Source organism: Podarcis raffonei, chromosome 9, assembly GCF_027172205.1.
Source record: "Podarcis raffonei isolate rPodRaf1 chromosome 9, rPodRaf1.pri, whole genome shotgun sequence".
In the NCBI taxonomy this organism is placed as follows: domain Eukaryota; kingdom Metazoa; phylum Chordata; class Lepidosauria; order Squamata; family Lacertidae; genus Podarcis; species Podarcis raffonei.
Window position 1 is genome coordinate 78,060,850 of NC_070610.1, and position 22,667 is coordinate 78,083,516.

At 45.5% G+C, this 22,667-nt stretch overlaps 1 protein-coding gene and 1 long non-coding RNA gene across 6 annotated transcripts; both read left to right on the top strand.

The window, feature by feature from the left end:
• The first annotated feature begins 1,407 nt into the window (after nt 1-1,407).
• LOC128420755 (uncharacterized) lies at nt 1,408-3,551 on the top strand. 2 transcript variants are annotated; one of them, XR_008332114.1, is made up of 3 exons: nt 1,408-1,497; nt 3,326-3,386; nt 3,485-3,551. It is a non-coding gene; the product is annotated as an uncharacterized LOC128420755 (long non-coding RNA). The 2 variants fall into 2 exon arrangements; XR_008332113.1 differs by having other exon boundaries at nt 1,424-1,520.
• Nucleotides 3,552-6,097: 2,546 nt separating this feature from the next.
• LOC128420560 (CD209 antigen-like protein E) lies at nt 6,098-22,405 on the top strand. Of its 4 annotated transcripts, none has more exons than XM_053402165.1 (10): nt 6,098-6,187; nt 8,016-8,076; nt 8,175-8,238; nt 9,934-10,125; nt 11,802-11,921; nt 14,308-14,406; nt 16,463-16,549; nt 17,660-17,811; nt 19,409-19,515; nt 21,973-22,405. In XM_053402165.1, the coding sequence occupies exons 3-10, from the start codon at nt 8,211-8,213 to the stop codon at nt 22,139-22,141; spliced, it is 954 nt and encodes a 317-aa protein (XP_053258140.1). In that variant the 5' UTR covers nt 6,098-6,187; nt 8,016-8,076; nt 8,175-8,210; the 3' UTR covers nt 22,142-22,405. The 4 variants fall into 4 exon arrangements, 3 of the variants coding, with proteins under 3 accessions (XP_053258140.1, XP_053258141.1, XP_053258142.1); XR_008332064.1 differs by having other exon boundaries at nt 6,114-6,210; nt 16,368-16,549; XM_053402166.1 differs by having other exon boundaries at nt 6,114-6,210.
• Nucleotides 22,406-22,667: the final 262 nt, after the last annotated feature.

Genomic DNA, 22,667 nt, shown 5'->3' on the forward strand with positions numbered 1-22,667 from the left:
GCTCTGACAAGCTCCTCCCACAGCTAATCCCCTACCTCAACAGAAGCCCTGCCCCCTCTGACCTTTGCACAGAGAAAGCAGCTAATCAGCCACAAGAAACTCACACAAGAAAACCCTTTTTGTTCCTTCTTCAGCCGCTGCCCTACAAGGGAGGAGCTGGTTCTCCTCCCTTTCTGACACCCCACTCAAGGAGAGTCTGCACACTGCTGAGCAATGGGCCAGATAGGCCCAGAAGAGGAGCCCACCCCCTCGACACAGCCTTTTCTGCTTGGGAGGGATCCAGAGTGAGAGGCTAGAGTGAAAAGGCAGGTGTGCTGTGCCTCAGGGTAACCCATGAAATGCGGTCCAGGACCGGACCAGAATACAAAGGTTCTGCTGGGAGTCAGTCCGACAGGGCCAAGGCAGGACACAAGGCAGGAAACCAGGCAAGGACAGGTACAGGATCTCAGGCAGGATCTAGCATACAGTAATGTTGCTCCCGCAACCTGGGGCAAGGTCCGACAGCCTTTTATCTTTGTCGGGGTAGAGGCCGGTCTTGATCCCCCAAGGACTCACCTCCCTGTTTCGCCCAAAGGCGAGCACTCCTCCTGCGAGAACTCAGGTCTCTCCTTCCCTCAGACCTCAGTCTCTGCAGCTTGGGAGACGTCAGTGGGTTACTAAACCCAGGAGCTGCCTCAACCTCTCCTGACCCAACCGGTAGTGGAGCAGCTGCAAGTGATGGCTCAGCTGGAGGCAACGAGGTCATCCCCGCATCTGGAGCAAGGGCAGGCTCAGGCCCCTGACTCAGGCCAGCTGGTGTTTGTTGCAGGGGAACCTGTGCAGAATGGGACTCTTCAGAATCAGGCCCTAGACTTGGTTCAGATGATGCCTGAGGCAAAGGATCCTGTGCAGACTGGGTCTCCTCTGGTTCCAAGTCTGTCCGAGTCCCAGGCCATCACAGCGGGGTCAGTGGTCAGTTTCAGCAACATCTCCAGCTGGATTAAGACGAGCCAGAAGAACTCTGCTATGATGTTACTTTCTGTGAATAAAAGCTGATTGCATTTCTTGCCTCGTGTTCTTTCCTGCCCTGTGGATGACCTGTGCTCACCTGACAGTTCCTTGACAGTCTCCTCTCACTAACTGTAAATGCCATTGCTTGGCAATTGCCCCTGCTCTGCCTGGTGCAGGAAGCGATATATCTGAGACTGCAGGTGCTATTCAGTCCTCCTTACTGTTGTGTCTGCCTCACACAGCTACTGCTCTCTAAATTCAGTATATCTATATCTACATAATGAATGAGTCCATTAAAAAATGCTGTGAAATGTTTTCCTGGGCTTATGCACTATGTTGAATGCTGATTTGGCATGGCAGTCAGCCAATCAGGCAACAGTAGAACCTGAATGGGAAGAGTTCTGGAATGTTCTGCATCAAAGGGGTAGGTGGTTGAGCTACTGAAGGAAGGAACAACTGCAGGAACAAACAGAGGAAAAGAGAAGAAAAACTGGCTGAGGCACCACGGTATCCAGACAGGGCACTGCTGGGTGGGGAACATTACTCAAATGTATTGGCGCTTAATGTTTGCCCGGATCCTTTATGGCTGTTCTTGAATTGAAAGTATCAGACGAGGTTCAAGAGCTTCTGTGCCAAGGCTGCCCTCTGCTTTCTATCAATGCCACTTTAAAAGAGATGCCCAGTATAAAAAACTTGTAGTCCACTAACATTTGCTGAGAGTAGTCCCACTAAAGTTAATGGACTTAAGTTTCTTGTGATCAGTAGTTCCAGTGGATCTGCTCCGTGTAAAAGTTGGCTGGATACAAGCCCTTATTTACAGTAAGTAAATACGACTCTAGGGTTGTGGTGCTCATCTCGCTCTATTGGCCAAGGTAGCTGGCGTACAGCTTCTGGGTCATGTAGCCAGCATGACTAAGCCGCTTCTGGCGAACCAGAGCAGCGCACGGAAATGCCGTTTACCTTCCCGCCGGAGCAGTACCTATTTATCTACTTGCATTTTGATGTGCTTTCGAACTGCTAGATGGGCAGGAGCAGGGACCGAACAATGGGAGCTCACCCTGTCGCGGGGATTCAAACCGCCGACCTTCTGATCGGCAAGTCCTAGGCTCTGTGGATTAACCCACAGTGCCACCCGCGTCCCTTACAGTAAGTAGCACAGGCCAAATAAGTCACACAGGAGAAGCAAGGAAAGAGTCTGCTTAATTATATCTGGCCTGATGCTTTTAAGCCCAAGTTCCTGGCTTTACAGGGCAAGGAGACAGAAGAATTGCCCTCAGGCATTGGGAAGCACAGCCAACATTGTTCAGCCTGCAGACAGAGGGAGAAGTGGAGGAGGTGGCGAGGCCTCTCAGTGTCCTCCTTTGGCTGCCACCACTCCTTATCTTTCTTCAGAAAGGCAGAGGTAGATTGATTTATGCTTGATAAGGTCTACAGTGAGAGGAAGCAACTTATTCCAGCACTCTCTGTGAACCTCCCTTTATTATCTGCTCTCTGGCTTTCTTCGAGGTTAGAGGTCACCAAGCTTCTTAAGCCCTGAAGACACACTTGGATTCCTGGTGGTGCCGCGGACACCACCCCTTCTGCTCAATTCCCTCTCCACACACCTAACATCTTCATTCTATAGCTTTGACCCACCCACCCCAACTGCAAGTTGATTCCTGGTGAGCTCTCCACTCGCCTGAGTCTGGAGCCCTTCTGTGTATTTAAACCATTTTGCTTCCCCATCAATCCCTGCATCATCTGGTGTGAAACATCCTCTCTCGTCCTTCTGCAAACGCTTTCCTTCCCTGACTCATCATTTGAGCAGCCAGCCCCAGAATTTCTGCCTTTTCCTTTCCTCCCATAACTATATCCTAATCCACTGTGGCAAGACTTGCCAATAGCCTAGCTCTTTAGTTCTTACTTCTTCACCCTTGATCCCTCCCTGCTTGCAGCTGCCCATTGTGTTTTTATCCTTTGGCTGCCCAGGCATCTCTGCTCCAGTGCAGCCATTTTGCTCAGCCTCTTTGGGTCTATCTGACTCACACCTGCAGTTGACCATCGAATTGACAGTTGCTGCACCAGCCTCTCCTGGCGCACTTCATTACCTGCCCTTTGACAATTGATGTGTCTTGTGAGACCCACCTCTTTTGTTCTGTTTTGGTCTGAATGGTTTTATTTGTTTTATATTTGAATAGTTTTATCTGCAATTTATAATTTTATATATTCTGTTGTTGTAACCTGCCCCAGAACCATGTGGGTAAAGGACAGATAAGAAATCTTATAAATTAATAACTGAAATAGGTAGATCTTGAGATATTATTTTAATTGTCCACTTCATTTCATGATTATATAGAAGGACTCCAGGATGAAACACCACTCAAAATGAGATAAGATGGTCCTGTCAACAAAAGAAGGTAAGTTTCTGCAGCCTATTTTGATTGGTTTTTGACTACTAAATTATTTGCTGAAAATTGTGCTAACTGTCTACTACTTTATATGGTTCTGAACACAGGATGACATAAGGTGCCAATTCAAATCAGCAGTTAAAATGGCGGGAGGCTTGACATTCGCAGAACGTAAGTTGTTTCTGATATTTCCTCTTCATTGCCATTCAGAAAGACAGATTTCCATCATGCGGAAAATTGGGTGAGGAGGTCAGGCCAAAGTTATGTTTCAATCTGCAGTCTTGATTCAAAATAGTGCCTGGTATCTAAATGGTGATGAGGACCACTGCCCCCACCTTAGGAACTCTTGTGCCAAGTGTGGAAACAATATTTCAAGATGGTGCCTGGCATCCAAACGTCAACAAAATGTGCCGCCACCTCGGCAACCCTCATGCTGGGTTTGGTGGTTGTGATGATGTTAATTTAATTATTTGTACCCTGCCCATCTGACTGAGTTGCCCCAGCCAGCCATTCTGGGCAGCTGATGTCTCAAGAGGACGTTTAAAAAATGAACAGACAGACAAACCACTTTCCAGAATACAGTAATACCTTAGTTGCCAAACAAATCGACTCCCGAACACCGCAAACCTGGATGTTCCAGTTTGTGAACAATTTTCGGAAACTGAACGTCCAATATGGCTTGTGCTTGAGTGCAGGAAGCTCCTGCAGCCAAACGGAAGCCGTGCCTTGATTTTCGAATGGTTTCGGGAGTCGAATGGACCTCCGGAAAGGATTAAGTCCAAGAACCAAGGTATTACTGTATACAGTAGTTTATTTCCATGCATAACGAATAAACTCCATCTTTCCACAAATTTAGTTTCCAATTGTCATCCTTCGCTAATGCTGCTATAATTTAATAATTTAACTGTATATGCTATGCTGCCCTATTCTCCAGAATGTTCTACTTGAATCTTTTTGGGTACGATACCATAATCTGACATTAATACTTGCTTGAGACAATTCATCCCACAAATTCACCCTATTAACTAGACCAAAAGCAGTCTTCGAATAAACAAATGCAGAATACAAGGAGCATTTCTTTACTCTGACATACTGGGGAATCAACTGAGTAATTAAAAAAGAATGATCAACTACTGAATTTCCTTCTTGAAATTCTATTTACTCCTGGGGCAATATATTTGCTTCCTTTAATTCAATGCTTCTTTCTGGACAATAGGTACCGTGAATACAGTTTGCACGTAACAATGGGAAAATTGGTCTATAATTTGCTGGGTTAGTCTTGTCACCTTTCTAAATATGGGAACCACAATTCCACCCCTTGTGTTCCTACAATAAATGACCAGTCTCATTTATTGCTGTAAACATGGTGGGGTTATAATTTGGACCTGAGGGGATTTTCATTGCCTGAACTAGTTTGAGTTGAGCTTGCTTTAAACTGAAATGAATGCTGAAATTAGTAACTCCTAGCTTATATGTAGTACTTTTGAACCTGAAATTGAAGCCTGCATTGAGGCCGGGCAGAGAATGAAGCCTACATTTTTTCCATCATGAGCTGCTTTTTCCACTAATTAGGTCAGTAATCTGTGGGGCTAGGCTAGGTTGTTTTGGTCTTTTAACCTCTCTCCAAGTATAGGATTTATTCTAGGTTTCTGGTTGCAGTTTACTGTGTCTCTAAAGGACCCCTGCTAGAACTGAGCTGAAAATTGAATTTCTGCAGGATCACTGTTCCTGAGCTACAAGTTTTTCAAGAATTTACCCTACTGGGATTTAGCTGCTGGCACACAATGGCTTTTCAGTGCCATTGTCGCAAGTTTTAGCCTTTTATCTTTGTCGGGGTAGAGGCCGGTCTTGATCCCCCAAGGACTCACCTCCCTGTTTCGCCCAAAGGCGAGCACTCCTCCTGCGAGAACTCAGGTCTCTCCTTCCCTCAGACCTCAGTCTCTGCAGCTTGGGAGACGTCAGTGGGTTACTAAACCCAGGAGCTGCCTCAACCTCTCCTGACCCAACCGGTAGTGGAGCAGCTGCAAGTGATGGCTCAGCTGGAGGCAACGAGGTCATCCCCGCATCTGGAGCAAGGGCAGGCTCAGGCCCCTGACTCAGGCCAGCTGGTGTTTGTTGCAGGGGAACCTGTGCAGAATGGGACTCTTCAGAATCAGGCCCTAGACTTGGTTCAGATGATGCCTGAGGCAAAGGATCCTGTGCAGACTGGGTCTCCTCTGGTTCCAAGTCTGTCCGAGTCCCAGGCCATCACAGCGGGGTCAGTGGTCAGTTTCAGCAACATCTCCAGCTGGATTAAGACGAGCCAGAAGAACTCTGCTATGATGTTACTTTCTGTGAATAAAAGCTGATTGCATTTCTTGCCTCGTGTTCTTTCCTGCCCTGTGGATGACCTGTGCTCACCTGACAGTTCCTTGACAGTCTCCTCTCACTAACTGTAAATGCCATTGCTTGGCAATTGCCCCTGCTCTGCCTGGTGCAGGAAGCGATATATCTGAGACTGCAGGTGCTATTCAGTCCTCCTTACTGTTGTGTCTGCCTCACACAGCTACTGCTCTCTAAATTCAGTATATCTATATCTACATAATGAATGAGTCCATTAAAAAATGCTGTGAAATGTTTTCCTGGGCTTATGCACTATGTTGAATGCTGATTTGGCATGGCAGTCAGCCAATCAGGCAACAGTAGAACCTGAATGGGAAGAGTTCTGGAATGTTCTGCATCAAAGGGGTAGGTGGTTGAGCTACTGAAGGAAGGAACAACTGCAGGAACAAACAGAGGAAAAGAGAAGAAAAACTGGCTGAGGCACCACGGTATCCAGACAGGGCACTGCTGGGTGGGGAACATTACTCAAATGTATTGGCGCTTAATGTTTGCCCGGATCCTTTATGGCTGTTCTTGAATTGAAAGTATCAGACGAGGTTCAAGAGCTTCTGTGCCAAGGCTGCCCTCTGCTTTCTATCAATGCCACTTTAAAAGAGATGCCCAGTATAAAAAACTTGTAGTCCACTAACATTTGCTGAGAGTAGTCCCACTAAAGTTAATGGACTTAAGTTTCTTGTGATCAGTAGTTCCAGTGGATCTGCTCCGTGTAAAAGTTGGCTGGATACAAGCCCTTATTTACAGTAAGTAAATACGACTCTAGGGTTGTGGTGCTCATCTCGCTCTATTGGCCAAGGTAGCTGGCGTACAGCTTCTGGGTCATGTAGCCAGCATGACTAAGCCGCTTCTGGCGAACCAGAGCAGCGCACGGAAATGCCGTTTACCTTCCCGCCGGAGCAGTACCTATTTATCTACTTGCATTTTGATGTGCTTTCGAACTGCTAGATGGGCAGGAGCAGGGACCGAACAATGGGAGCTCACCCTGTCGCGGGGATTCAAACCGCCGACCTTCTGATCGGCAAGTCCTAGGCTCTGTGGATTAACCCACAGTGCCACCCGCGTCCCTTACAGTAAGTAGCACAGGCCAAATAAGTCACACAGGAGAAGCAAGGAAAGAGTCTGCTTAATTATATCTGGCCTGATGCTTTTAAGCCCAAGTTCCTGGCTTTACAGGGCAAGGAGACAGAAGAATTGCCCTCAGGCATTGGGAAGCACAGCCAACATTGTTCAGCCTGCAGACAGAGGGAGAAGTGGAGGAGGTGGCGAGGCCTCTCAGTGTCCTCCTTTGGCTGCCACCACTCCTTATCTTTCTTCAGAAAGGCAGAGGTAGATTGATTTATGCTTGATAAGGTCTACAGTGAGAGGAAGCAACTTATTCCAGCACTCTCTGTGAACCTCCCTTTATTATCTGCTCTCTGGCTTTCTTCGAGGTTAGAGGTCACCAAGCTTCTTAAGCCCTGAAGACACACTTGGATTCCTGGTGGTGCCGCGGACACCACCCCTTCTGCTCAATTCCCTCTCCACACACCTAACATCTTCATTCTATAGCTTTGACCCACCCACCCCAACTGCAAGTTGATTCCTGGTGAGCTCTCCACTCGCCTGAGTCTGGAGCCCTTCTGTGTATTTAAACCATTTTGCTTCCCCATCAATCCCTGCATCATCTGGTGTGAAACATCCTCTCTCGTCCTTCTGCAAACGCTTTCCTTCCCTGACTCATCATTTGAGCAGCCAGCCCCAGAATTTCTGCCTTTTCCTTTCCTCCCATAACTATATCCTAATCCACTGTGGCAAGACTTGCCAATAGCCTAGCTCTTTAGTTCTTACTTCTTCACCCTTGATCCCTCCCTGCTTGCAGCTGCCCATTGTGTTTTTATCCTTTGGCTGCCCAGGCATCTCTGCTCCAGTGCAGCCATTTTGCTCAGCCTCTTTGGGTCTATCTGACTCACACCTGCAGTTGACCATCGAATTGACAGTTGCTGCACCAGCCTCTCCTGGCGCACTTCATTACCTGCCCTTTGACAATTGATGTGTCTTGTGAGACCCACCTCTTTTGTTCTGTTTTGGTCTGAATGGTTTTATTTGTTTTATATTTGAATAGTTTTATCTGCAATTTATAATTTTATATATTCTGTTGTTGTAACCTGCCCCAGAACCATGTGGGTAAAGGACAGATAAGAAATCTTATAAATTAATAACTGAAATAGGTAGATCTTGAGATATTATTTTAATTGTCCACTTCATTTCATGATTATATAGAAGGACTCCAGGATGAAACACCACTCAAAATGAGATAAGATGGTCCTGTCAACAAAAGAAGGTAAGTTTCTGCAGCCTATTTTGATTGGTTTTTGACTACTAAATTATTTGCTGAAAATTGTGCTAACTGTCTACTACTTTATATGGTTCTGAACACAGGATGACATAAGGTGCCAATTCAAATCAGCAGTTAAAATGGCGGGAGGCTTGACATTCGCAGAACGTAAGTTGTTTCTGATATTTCCTCTTCATTGCCATTCAGAAAGACAGATTTCCATCATGCGGAAAATTGGGTGAGGAGGTCAGGCCAAAGTTATGTTTCAATCTGCAGTCTTGATTCAAAATAGTGCCTGGTATCTAAATGGTGATGAGGACCACTGCCCCCACCTTAGGAACTCTTGTGCCAAGTGTGGAAACAATATTTCAAGATGGTGCCTGGCATCCAAACGTCAACAAAATGTGCCGCCACCTCGGCAACCCTCATGCTGGGTTTGGTGGTTGTGATGATGTTAATTTAATTATTTGTACCCTGCCCATCTGACTGAGTTGCCCCAGCCAGCCATTCTGGGCAGCTGATGTCTCAAGAGGACGTTTAAAAAATGAACAGACAGACAAACCACTTTCCAGAATACAGTAATACCTTAGTTGCCAAACAAATCGACTCCCGAACACCGCAAACCTGGATGTTCCAGTTTGTGAACAATTTTCGGAAACTGAACGTCCAATATGGCTTGTGCTTGAGTGCAGGAAGCTCCTGCAGCCAAACGGAAGCCGTGCCTTGATTTTCGAATGGTTTCGGGAGTCGAATGGACCTCCGGAAAGGATTAAGTCCAAGAACCAAGGTATTACTGTATACAGTAGTTTATTTCCATGCATAACGAATAAACTCCATCTTTCCACAAATTTAGTTTCCAATTGTCATCCTTCGCTAATGCTGCTATAATTTAATAATTTAACTGTATATGCTATGCTGCCCTATTCTCCAGAATGTTCTACTTGAATCTTTTTGGGTACGATACCATAATCTGACATTAATACTTGCTTGAGACAATTCATCCCACAAATTCACCCTATTAACTAGACCAAAAGCAGTCTTCGAATAAACAAATGCAGAATACAAGGAGCATTTCTTTACTCTGACATACTGGGGAATCAACTGAGTAATTAAAAAAGAATGATCAACTACTGAATTTCCTTCTTGAAATTCTATTTACTCCTGGGGCAATATATTTGCTTCCTTTAATTCAATGCTTCTTTCTGGACAATAGGTACCGTGAATACAGTTTGCACGTAACAATGGGAAAATTGGTCTATAATTTGCTGGGTTAGTCTTGTCACCTTTCTAAATATGGGAACCACAATTCCACCCCTTGTGTTCCTACAATAAATGACCAGTCTCATTTATTGCTGTAAACATGGTGGGGTTATAATTTGGACCTGAGGGGATTTTCATTGCCTGAACTAGTTTGAGTTGAGCTTGCTTTAAACTGAAATGAATGCTGAAATTAGTAACTCCTAGCTTATATGTAGTACTTTTGAACCTGAAATTGAAGCCTGCATTGAGGCCGGGCAGAGAATGAAGCCTACATTTTTTCCATCATGAGCTGCTTTTTCCACTAATTAGGTCAGTAATCTGTGGGGCTAGGCTAGGTTGTTTTGGTCTTTTAACCTCTCTCCAAGTATAGGATTTATTCTAGGTTTCTGGTTGCAGTTTACTGTGTCTCTAAAGGACCCCTGCTAGAACTGAGCTGAAAATTGAATTTCTGCAGGATCACTGTTCCTGAGCTACAAGTTTTTCAAGAATTTACCCTACTGGGATTTAGCTGCTGGCACACAATGGCTTTTCAGTGCCATTGTCGCAAGTTTTAGCTGATGTTCTAATAAATTACATATTATGTGACCCAACCCCACAATGCAGCTTCAAGAACCAGTGTGGCTTCTAGATCAAATGCGGCTTCCAGATCTAATGTGTCATCCAGATCCAATGTGGCTTCCAGATCGAATGTGTCATCCAGATCCAATGTGGCTTCCAGATCGAATGTGTCATCCAGATCCAGTGTGGCATCCAGAACAAGACTAAAAAGAAGAAGAAAACAGGCCCCTGCAAGGGGTATGTATGCAGCACACAGAGAAGTTGTTCATAGCATAGAGGAGGAACAGTAACAGGAGGCATCTGTGACCAGTCGTGGTGGGGAGGGCTGGAGAAAAGCCTGTAATGCTTTGCCAGCCCACTTAGCTCAACAAACAGTAGAGGTTGAGGGTTTGAGGCAATCATCATCTTCTGGCTATGACAGTGATGGTGAGAAGTCTCAAGTTTCAGCCTGTGATCTCTCCTGATCCACACTGTGCTAACATTTGTGGAAAAGGCTTCACAAGATTCAGCATATCTAACCATATATATATATATTGATTTTAACATATAAATTATAAAATGTACCACAAAACTTATCACTTATACAATCTTTTTAGACTTCCATCAGCACCTCTGATGATCCACTGTTTTAACCACTTCTTTATGCATTTCTTAACTTTCTATTGCCTTTACATCTCTTAACAAATCATCCTTCTCCTTTCTCCATTTTTGCAATACTTCCAATAATACTCCTCACAAAACTTCTTGCAAACCTACAAACGTCTGATCTTCACAAATACTTTTCAAGTAGTCCTTAAATTTACTCCAGTCTTCTGTGAATTTATGGTCCCGCCGAATCCTTCCTGTTATTTTTTCTAGGTCTGCATAGTCCTTTAACTTCATTCTCCATTCTTCAATCGTTGGTAATTCTTCTTGGTTCCATTTTTGGGCCAGTAATATTCTTGCTGCTGTTATTGCATATAAGAAGAGTTTACATTCTTTCTGTTTATATCACTTCCCACAATGCCCAATAAAAATGCTTCTGGTTTCTTTATGAATGTATATTTCAACATTTTTTTCATCTCATTATATATCATCTCCCAAAAGCATTTCAACAGCATATCTAACCATTTAAACAGGGAATCTCAATGGCAGGTAAGAGAGATTCCAGCATTCACTGGTCCTGGCAGTTGACAGGGGAGAAAAAATCAGAAAACTGTCCATGGCTTGCTCATCCTGAGGTCCTTGTGAGGGGTGAAACCAGAAAACAATGGGTCTTGACAAGTATAGATTCTTTAGAATAAGTATCTTATATGTCAGGGCTGCCATTATTTTTATTTTTATTTTTGCCAAAGTTTTAGGAAATTCACCCAAAAAATAACATTTCTGATATGGTCTGCCTTACACCCAGGTTTTCAACGGACAAATCCCAAATATGTTCAGGAAATTCTGGACTTATGGCAGCCCTATTATATGTTTTGAAAACACCGCTAATGATTTATAGATTTATTCAATGTGGGTTATGCTTTTAAACACGTTTATTGTATATATGCAAATATCTCTGTGTGTATAAGCCAGTATTGTGTATAAGCCAGTGTGGTGTAGTGGTTAAGAGCGGTAGTCTCGTAATCTGGGGAACCGGGTTCGCGTCTCCGCTCCTCCACATGCAGCTGCTGGGTGACCTTGGGCCAGTCACACTTCTCTGAAGTCTCTCAGCCCCACTCACCTCACAGAGTGTTTGTTGTGGGGGAGGAAGGGAAAGGAGAATGTTAGCCGCTTTGAGACTCCTTAAGGGGAGTGAAAGGCGGGATATCAAATCCAAACTCTTCTTCTATTGTAAAAACAACTCTATCCCAACTCCCATTACTGGGATAATAGTAGGATGTTGGCTCATGATGGTTAATGCAGAGTTTTCTTTCTTTTTGTCCTTCAAGGGAAGCTAGCTGCTTTTTTGCATAATATACGAGACTTGTTTCCATCTTCCATTGGTATATTTACTGCAGTAACGCTGTGCCTGATCCTATTTTTTGCCGCACTCGGGACAACTATTTTGTGTAAGTAGCAGAGAAACCCATTAAATCCTCTGGACTGGTTTCACTTCAGTGTGACGTAGACTTTCAAACAGAGTGCGCCTCAGCTAAGCCATTTCCCCGAAAAAACGCTGACCTACCCAGCACCTGCTGTGGGCACAGCTCATTGCATGGCGAGTTCCCGCCTCCCCCTCAGAAATAAAGACACATGACACCAGCATTTTAGGTTAATGGGCGAAAATTGGCCACAACTTTATTGGTTACAGTAATTGAGTGGTATTGGCTTAGGCATTGGTCCTATCAACTATCCGGCTTCAGCCTGATTGCTTGAAGACCGGGAAGGGTTAACCACCAGTAGGGGGAGTCCTGCTGATGCACATCAACTAGGAGCTCCCCCAGGGGTCACTGCTCGGGGGCATGCCTTAGCCCCACACCTCCATTGGCTTCAGACAGGGCAACGCCCCCCGGAATCCTTTACCGGACTGCCCTTTGATATGGGGGAAGGTGATGGCGCTTCCTCCCACCCCTCTCATTTGCATAACAATAACTACCAATGTCTAACCGCCAATGCCGAGGAAGTTGTGACGATTTGCTACAAGGTAGGTGAAAAACCAAATGGCTGGTGCCAATTTGCCAAGTGGAAAAAATTCCTACCAGGCCCCTTGACTGTGACCAACTGAAGTCCATAGCAATGTCAGAGAGCCAAACCTATAGGGTGGGAGAGTTGGGAAACCGGAGCAGCTGGAGCGAAGAAAGAGGAAAATCCTTGGCCGCGCTGGCCCTAAATAGCGTGGGCCACGCCTCCTGGGCCAGCCGATTGGCTGGCAAGGGAGATGACACGGCCGAGGATTCCCTCAGTCTTGCGGGGGCTGCGAGCCCGCAACCCCACCTCCTCTCCAGCTCAGAAGTGGCTTTGTGGGAAAGCACCCTATAAATATGTTCATCCAATCAATCAATTAGGCAGGTAAAGACATGGCTACCTAGCAACGCTGGGAGCTTAAAGTGCGCTGTGAATTCTTCCATGCTGAGCAAGGCTCACTGACAGAGCAAATCAGCAGAGCCTCTTTGAAGACACAGCCTTTAGAACAGGGGTCAGCAAACTTTTTTAGGAGGGGGCCGGTTCACCGCCTCTCAGACCTTGTGGCGGGCCAGACTGCATGCGCATGCATGCACACCCACGCGGTGGAGGGGAGCTTCTCTCTCCCCCCCTCTCCCCCAGCCCCTCCCCTCTCCTGCTTTCCTACCTCCTCCACTGTTCTGCCTGCGGTTGGGAGCCGGCGGCAATGGCGTCACCTCTCCTTTCCGGGCCAGCTTTCCCAGGCACCAGTGGTGGGGCCAGCAGGTGCGCCAAGCTCCAGCCGAAGCCCCGCGACGCGCCCGTCACAATGCCCACAGCACGACCATGGACGGAGATGCCAGGGGATGGGTGGCGAGTCTGGGCCGCGCCTCAGCACACAGGCGGTGAACCTTCGGATTGGCTGGCACCAATCAAAGCCCAGCTCACTTCCTCCGGAGGGTGGGGAGAAGCCAGGAGGAGGAAGGGGGAGAAAGGGGGTGCCACCGCGGTGGGGGGGGAATGGTGCCCCAAATTTTTTTGCAAAAAAATGGTGCAGCCTAAACGATCATGCTGATCCAAGCGGCGATTCCAGGATCGTCCGCGGCCTGGATCCAGAGGGCAATTGGGCCTAATCTGGGCCACGGGCCTTAGTTTGCCGACCCATGCTTTAGAAGGTGCGTTGTGAGTACTAAAAACTCACCATCAGACCTTTTTCCTCTACCAATCTACAGAGAAAAAATGTCTATTTGCATGCCCCATGGGAATCCATATCTTATCAGCTGATTGGTGTTAACAAAACACAATCAAATATATTTGCTCTAAAAACCAATCAGTTGATTGGTGCTAAGAACAACCCCTGTTGAAGTTGACACCTGATGTCATAATGATGTAAGGTGAGTGACAGGTGAGTGATCCCATCCACCTGTCAAAGTTGGCCCACAGTGGGTGTGTGGGAAATAAGAATCTAGTCCACTGGTCAGATTCCGTTTTACACACACACACTTCGCTATATATGGAGGGGATAAAGTGGCTTTGCCTGTGCTGGTAGTGCAGGTACATCACATCCCTTCTCAGTTATTATGTCATTCCCCAATGTGCCCACGATGCTTGCAGAACCACATTCTAGGTAGGACACAATGGATTTAGTAGGCAGGGTTGCGGGAAGCAGTTCATGCAGTATACAAAAGCATAGATTTCATGCTAGAAAATATGACTTCCCTCTAAGCAAAGCAGGTTCCATAGCTAAGGCCTGGGAACCTTGATTCAAAACCAGTCTCCGAAATTCCAGAGTGGGGATTCAGCCCAGACAAGTGTGTTAGAATACAATTTCTTTTATTCTTAAATCATTTCTAGATATTCAGGGATCAGGAACGTCATCTGCTGTAGTAAAAGCATTTAAGAACATTAAGGATTTTATGATAAAAAGGGAACCCTCTCTCAAAGGCAAGAATGGTAAGCAATGGGTTTCAGTCTGTGCATTCAAGACCACGCTTCCCCCCTGCCCAACCCAGGGATATCACCCCACCGCAAAACTGTTTGTGACAAGGAAAAATAGGTTTAAAAAGGAGAATTCCCTGGATGCAAAGATCCAGGTTTGGGGCAACGACACTTTGGTGGGAGAACCCTATCAGAGATTTAAAACCACAAAATATGCAGCAGAGTAAAGCATGGAAATATAGGCTCTGAGGTTTTTAAAATATGCCCTTCCAAACTTCATGTCTTCTCTTAGCATAGAAAAAGACCCAACATTTGGTAAGTTAAAAACTGATTTACTTACAAACTCCTCAAAGGTCAGGTTCATGCAGAGGCATTCCGAGGTGGGGGGGGCAGATCACCCTGGGTGCCATTCCAAAAGGGGGTGACAAAATGCTGACCCCCGATCAGCGGCAACCCCCATGACTCGCTGGTCACCCCCGGTACATGTGCCGTGCCCCCGGGATGCATGCCACGCCTCCGTGGGTGGCGCACCATGCCCCCTGGGACAAGCGCTGCTCCGGGTACTGGAGCAGATTGCTTCACCTCTGGGTTCATGTGCTTTTCCATACATCAGCCAGAAAACACAGGCAGTAAACTTGGCTTAAGTTACAGTAGTGGAAGTTCATAAATTCTTGGTATAAGAACACAAGAATGACTTGTAAGAGCCCTGCGGTCTGAGCTGCAGGTAGACTGAAAGTGAACAAAGGCCTTGATTAGCTTCATCCCAAGGTGAGGGAAAGTGACCTAGCTAAGCCTGGCAGGACAGCTTATTCTATGGTGTTAACCCCTTCATGCATTAATTATACTTCAGCATGTTGGTTATATGAGGCTGGTTCTCCCATAAGAACTTATTCTCAGCAGGAAAAGGGGAAATGCAGGGAAGTGGCTGCACTGCAGTAGGTTGAAGAAAAATAAACCACCCTTTTATCATCTACTACTTGCTTTCTAGAAATACTAGAATCATAGAATCATAGAATCATAGAGTTGGAATAGACCACAAGGGCCATCAAGTCCAACCCCCTGCCAAGCAGGAAACACCATCAGAGCACTCCTGACATATGGTTGTCAAGCCTCTGCTTAAAGACCTCCAAAGAAGGAGACTCCACCACACTCCTTGGCAGCAAATTCCACTGTCAAACAGCTCTTACTGTCAGGAAGTTCTTCCTAATGTTTAGGTGGAATCTTCTTTCTTGTAGTTTGGAACCATTGCTCCGTGTCCGCTTCTCTGGAGCAGCAGAAAACAACCTTTCTCCCTCCTCTATATAACATCCTTTTATATATTTGAACATGGCTATCATATCACCCCTTAACCTCCTCTTCTCCAGGCTAAACATGCCCAGCTCCCTTAGCTGTTCCTCATAAGGCATCGTTTCCAGGCCTTTGACCATTTTGGTTGCCCTCCTCTGGACACGTTCCAGTTTGTCAGTGTCCTTCTTGAACTGTGGTGCCCAGAACTGGACACAGTACTCCAGGTGAGGTCTGACCAGAGCAGAATACAGTGGCACTATTACTTCCCTTGATCTAGATGCTATACTCCTATTGATGCAGCCCAGAATTGCATTGGCTTTTTTAGCTGCCGCGTCACACATTCATAGTATTCAGCCAGAACAGAGAACCTTTCGTTTGCTGAAAAGATATAGTTTAGATCTGATAAATCAGACTCAAACATAACACATACTCTTTATATGCTTGTCTGTTTTGGTATGAAATCACTTGTGATTGGTTTTGCTGTGAAACCCAAGAAAAACAAGGGAGTGAACCTGCAGGTCCCATAAGAAATGGAACCTACAAGCTTAGGCTTTTATTTTATTCACATGAGGACGTGATTTGGGGTAAGCCTGCTCTTTCCCCTCAATGATGCCAGACTCTGAAAATCAGGACTGTTCTTTCTGGGTCCTATATTTGGGTTCTGCTTCTTCTTCTTCTTTTCATGCTAGAATGTGACCGTTCACTGGATTTTTGGAAAGTGGCTTTTAATATACATTGATGGATGTTTGAGATCCCACTGGCTTGAATTATTCAAACCTTTTAGATGCTGAAATATTTCGTGAAACTCAGAAGTTAGCAGACAAACTGGTTGACTTGATCATCAATGTGACTGAAATAGAAGATGAAATTGGTAAGTTTCTTTGAGACGGTGATGCTGGAGAATCATGGTTATCTGCTTCCACCTTCCATTTTTCAGCACCATGGTGGCTCAACTGCTGGATCAAGAGGGCAGTGCTAGTCTGTTGGAATCCCTTCACAGACACTTCTCCATGAAACGAGCCTAAATGTTTTCATTATTCAGACAAACGTTTTAGAGGGTTGGGTTTCCAGTCGTTTCAATGAATTATGATGGATTATAATAGGAGATTATAATTATGATGGATTATAATAGGGACACGGGTGGCGCTGTGGGTAAAAGCCTCAGCGCCTAGGGCTTGCCGATCGAAAGGTCGGCAGTTCGAATCCCCGTGGCGGGGTGCGCTCCCGTTGCCCGGTCCCAGCACCTGCCAACCTAGCAGTTCGAAAGCACCTCCGGGTGCAAGTAGGTAAATGGCGTTTCCGTGTGCTGCACTGGCTCACCAGATGCGGCTTTGTCACGCTGGCCACGTGACCCGGAAGTGTCTCCGGACAGCGCTGGCCCCCGGCCTCTTAAGTGAGATGGGCGCACAACCCTAGAGTCTGTCAAGACGGGCCCGTATGGGCAGGGGTACCTTTACCTTTATAATAGGAGTGGGACATGGGTGGCACTGTGGGTTAAACCACAGAGCCTAGGACTTGCCAATCAGCGGTTCGAATTCCCGCGACGGGGTGAGCTCCCGTTGCTCAGTCCCAGCTCCTGCCAACCTAGCAGTTCGAAAGCACGTCAAAGTGCAAGTAGATAAATAGGTACCGCTCCAGCGGGAAGGTAAACGGCGTTTCCGTGCGCTGCTCTGGTTCACCAGAAGTGGCTCAGTCATGCTGGCCACATGACCCGGGAGCTGTACGCGGCTCCTTCGGCCAATAAAGCAAGATGAGCGCCGCAACCCCAGAGTCGGTCACGACTGGACCTAATGGTCAGGGGTCCCTTTACCTTTACCTTATAATAGGAGTATGTAATGCTGTGTGTGTGTGTGTGTGTGTGTGTGTGTGTGTGTGTGTGTAGACACAGAGAGAGAGAGAGAGATACCTTCAGTTTGGCTTCTCTTATTTCCCTTTTTCCCTCCCTTCTCTTTTCACTGCAAATTCCTGGCTTCTTTCAAAGAGGATATTAGTAAAAAGCTTCGTCAGCAATGGGTGCCGTACAAGGAAGTCTTATATTTATTTGAAGACAGAACGAAGCCGTGGCACAAAGCAATAACAGCTTGTGAGGATGAAAAATCCATGCTGATTACTATTGGAAGTCTTGAAGAGGAGGTGAGCAGAACACTGGAATACATGAACACCAAGACTATTCCTTCACAATTTGATTATTTTATGCCCTTTGGGTGCTTATGAAACTTCTGCAGCATCTCAACTACTTCCTTCTCCTTTCCTCCACAAGCAGAAAAAAAATCAAGGGGCCAAATTATATAAACTGTGCTCCAATGATCAAAAAGTTCTGGAGATTGGGGGGGGTTGTTTATTTTTTAAAATAGTGTTACAAAAGTTGGGTGCCACCCCCACTCTCTGCCGAGCGGTGGCAAGTGTTGATGGATCTCAACCAAAACTCTCTGCTACCGGCTGCTTAGTCCATGTAGTCCAGGATGACAACTCAGGAACATAATGTGCTGAACAGTAACTTGATTTGTATTTGCTTTTATTATATACAGAGTATAGCACAGCTTTGTACAAGTTACTATATGCACAGACTCAATTCAAACTCTACACCCCAACCTCTGAACTCCAACACCAAACTACTGTGTCATGCTGCTTATAAGGGAAAACCTTAACCCAATCATTACCTGCTGCTAGGCTTCCCTGTCTCCAAGCAGACTTTCTCACGTACTTTTGCTTAACTTGGATTCTTGCCAACTCATTAATTGTCCACTTCAAAGCTGCAGTTTCTCACGAACCTCAACAGCAAGATGCCAGGAGGTTCTTAGCACTCACCCAGAGTCTGTGTTCCTTTAGAGAACTGAGACACAGTAGAGACTGCTGTAGCTTTAAGAAATATGGTTTATTTGCCTGTTTACACCTTCAGTCCGCATGGAGTCCAGATCCTACAGCACAGTCATTTCAAAAGGGTGCAGCCCTGGAGTCAAAGGCATCTCCCAGCCAGACTGCAGGCAGCCTACCCAAGATAGATTCCAGTCTTTCTTCTCTTCTTTATTCTTCCCAGCACACCTTGCTAAAGACTTTCTTTTCCCTTCCCTTCACACCCAGTTACCTTGGTCATCTTCTGTCTGCCCAGGCCCAAGATTCCTCTTAGATGGGCCATCAACACCTTTTGTCATGTTAATACCTCTATTCCAGGTGAGGCCTTGGCTTGGAAGGGAACTTTAGCCTGTGTTTTCCCACTGCAATCTTCCCTTCAATACTCCAAATAATCAAAATTCTACTGCAGAGTTTATGAACCAAGCTAAAAGCATCAGATTATTGGGCACTTTGCTAGAATGTGTTTTGAGTTGCAGGCTGGACATAGTACAATGTCAATTTCCTTACACCTCCTGGTATGAGAAAGAGAAAGAGAAAGATGAATGTCAATAAGTGCATAGGTACCCAACCTGAATTAATTCACCTCTGATAATTACAATAATATAATTATATTATATAATTGATACCTTATTTTTTAGTCCCGTCCCCCCCCCATTATTCCTTTCATCAGACATTCAAATGAGTACATGTAGGTGGGAAAAGAGACCAAGCTTGTTTCTGTGATGAAACATTCTCCTGCCCATGCACATTTCATGTTTGTTTCACTACTGGAAGAGACTGTTTTTCTCCTAAGAAAGATATGTAATTTGGAATTGATTTGAAAGAGGATTCTGGTTCCTCATTCCTAGGAAAGACCTTCTGATTGTGCTCTTTGCAGGAGTTTCTAGAAAGAGAAACCAATACTGCACATCAAGACTCGTGGATTGGTCTTCCTTACAAGGATGGGAAATGGCAATGGTATAACGGTATTAATGTTGGAACCACGTGAGTGTAAACAAAATTTCTCTGCTTATTGTATTGTAGAAACTTTGTTAGGCATTCATAGAATCATAGAGTTGGAATAGACCACAAGGGCCATCGAGTCCAACCCCCTGCCAAGCAGGAAACACCATCAGAGCACTCCTGACATATGGTTGTCAAGCCTCTGCTTAAAGACCTCCAAAGAAGGAGACTCCACCACACTCCTTGGCAGCAAATTCCACTGTCAAACAGCTCTTACTGTCAGGAAGTTCTTCCTAATGTTTAGGTGGAATCTTCTTTCTTGTAGTTTGGATCCATTGCTCCGTGTCCGCTTCTCTGGAGCAGCAGAAAACAACCTTTCTCCCTCCTCTATGTGACATCCTTTTATATATTTGAACATGGCTATCATATCACCCCTTAACCTCCTCTTCTCCAGGCTAAACATGCCCAGCTCCCTTAGCCGTTCCTCATAAGGCATCGTTTCCAGGCCTTTGACCATTTTGGTTGCCCTCCTCTGGACACGTTCCAGTTTGTCAGTGTCCTTCTTGAACTGTGGTACCCAGAACTGGACACAGTACTCCAGGTGAGGTCTGACCAGAGCAGAATACAGTGGCACTATTACTTTCCTTGATCTAGATGCTATACTCCTATTGATGCAGCCCAGAATTGCATTGGCTTTTTTAGCTGCCGCGTCACACTGTTGGCTCATGTCAAGTTTGTGGTCAACCAAGACTCCTAGATCCTTTTCACATGTACTGCTCTCAAGCCAGGTGTCACCCATCTTGTATTTGTGCCTCTCATTTTTTTTTGCCCAAGTGCAATACTTTACATTTCTCCCTGTTAAAGTTCATCTTGTTTGTTTTGGCCCATCTCTGAGCACACTTGTTCTGCTTTACCTGCATCAGGAATTCACACAGGCTGTGGTTTTATGTTTCTTTTTGAGCTCCATAGGAGTTTAGTAGAAGGCAAACAACCATCTCCAGTCCATTTTAATCAAAAGTTGACATGCAGTGATCTTGAGTATTTAAAAAGTCTTGATAGTTTTGTTGTCTCATGTTTAGCAAGCCAGCCATGGGGGGCCCGTCATTACCACCTTATTTACAAACAGTCCAGAGGGTTGCAATGGCTGTCAGCCCCGTGCCTACTTGGACTCAATGTTGCCATCATAGAGCTCAACAGAAAGGAGAACGGGAAGAAAAGCAGTATTAGTTGGCTCTGCCTATCACTGGTTGTTGCTCTGCTATCCATTTTTTCTGACCCCACCAAATGAGGTTCATCAGTGGTGTAGGGTGTGGGGAGGATGAGGGGACTGTCACCCCAGACACAGTTTTTTGGGGGGCACATCATGGCATCCTGCCCAACATGAGCAGTTACGTCCTTCTCAGTGCCCTCCAGCTGGAGGGCAGTTGAGAAGGACACATCAGGATGAGCCCTGGCCCTGCAAGCTCAGTGATGCTTTTCTGAAGAGCATTGTGCAGGGAGGGCATTGTGGCCTGTTGCGTCCTTCTGTTGGCAACTGAGAAGGAGGCAACAGGCATGCACCCTGGACCCTGCGAGTAAGTCCATAGCACTGGGCTCACAGGGACCAGGGCGCAGGCAGGAATGTTGCATCCTTCTCAGCCACCCTCCAATTGGAGGGCACCATGAGAAGGATGCAACAGTTCACAGCACCCTTCCTGCAAGCCCAGCACCGCTCGCAAAAGCAGCACTGTGCTTACAGGGCCAGAGCACATGCCAGTGCACCCTGGGTGCAGCAGAGGGACGCTCCGCTGCTGAGCTTCATTGCTAGAGTAGCATTTTAAGCAGCAGTTTTTCCAACCTTCCCTCTCATATGCTTTTCAGGCCTGGTTTAATTTTTTTGCTCCAACTATTTCCCCCCCCCCCCAAAAAAATTGAAAATGTTTGTTATCATGATTTTTTAAAAGAAAAAAAAGAAAAAATTGGGTTTTGTTGTGGTGTGGTTCTGTGGCTTTCCTTTAATGAGACACCCTACTCATCTCTAGAGTTAAATTTCCACAAGGTTTAACAAAATGAGTGCCCCTCCCCCAATCTGCCACCCAATTCTCATGTATCAAATAGGGGGTGCTTTGTTTTATTCTACAATTTATTACCTGCTCTTTAGTAGGGGGATGCCTTCAGCACTAATTGCAATATAACTGTGAGAAATAAAATACAATAAAATTATATAGTGTGAAAAAGGCATCAGATAATGTACCGTGGGATGTATAAAGTGAGAGACAGCTCACAGTGACAAAAAGGAACTTCCCCCATAATATATTTTCTGCTGATGGACAGAATCTTTTTTTAAAATAAATAAATCTATGCATTGCAGTTATGAGTAGGTGGCAACCCTGAGACAGAAAACAGGAGTGTGAAAAAACTGAGCTGAACATTTCCTTAACATTCCAAAATAAAGTAAATATCCAATGTGGATTCATTACTTTTGATTCACTTATTTCTGGTGCTACCTTTTGTTTTCAGTTACTGGAAGGCAGGTATGCCGCATGATTTAGATAACAAACGCTGTGCCATCCTAAAAGCACATTGCTCTACCCCCCAAAAATGCTGGGAAAACATTCCCTGTGATAGACAAAAAAGATGGATATGTAAGAAGATGCCTGATAAAAGGTGGTACACGTTAAACCCTTGATGAAACTGGATTGCATGAGCTCTATGCTAAAAACAGACAGTGGATCGATCCCCGCTTTTAAAAGTCAGCTGTCCGGGTTATGGAATCAGGGCATGGGAGAGCTCAACCCTCTGCTGTCAACAATCAAAAGCACCTTGTCAGTATTCCTTCCTCAGGACTGGAAGAAGAGATCTTATTTTGCAACCTCAAAGACTTGGACCACATGGAAGAATTCAGTCCTAACTAGCTTCTGTACTTCCAATAAATTAATTTAGTATAATGTTACAGGTCTAGAGTTAGTGAATGTTAGAAATTAATAAAATGGTGGAATTCAGGTAATATTGGGGACATTGGGGAAATACAGGCTGCAGCAGGTCTCCTGAACTGTGCCAAACACAGAAATTCCTGGGTTTAGCCTATGCTAACTAGCCTGGGCTGAAGTTCTGGCCAGGCTAGTTGAGTGCAAGCTATTATGAAACAGTGGCAGTCATCAAAATGTCAAAGAAACACCCTTGGGTCTGTGCACAACAGAGATTGCCAAGAGCAT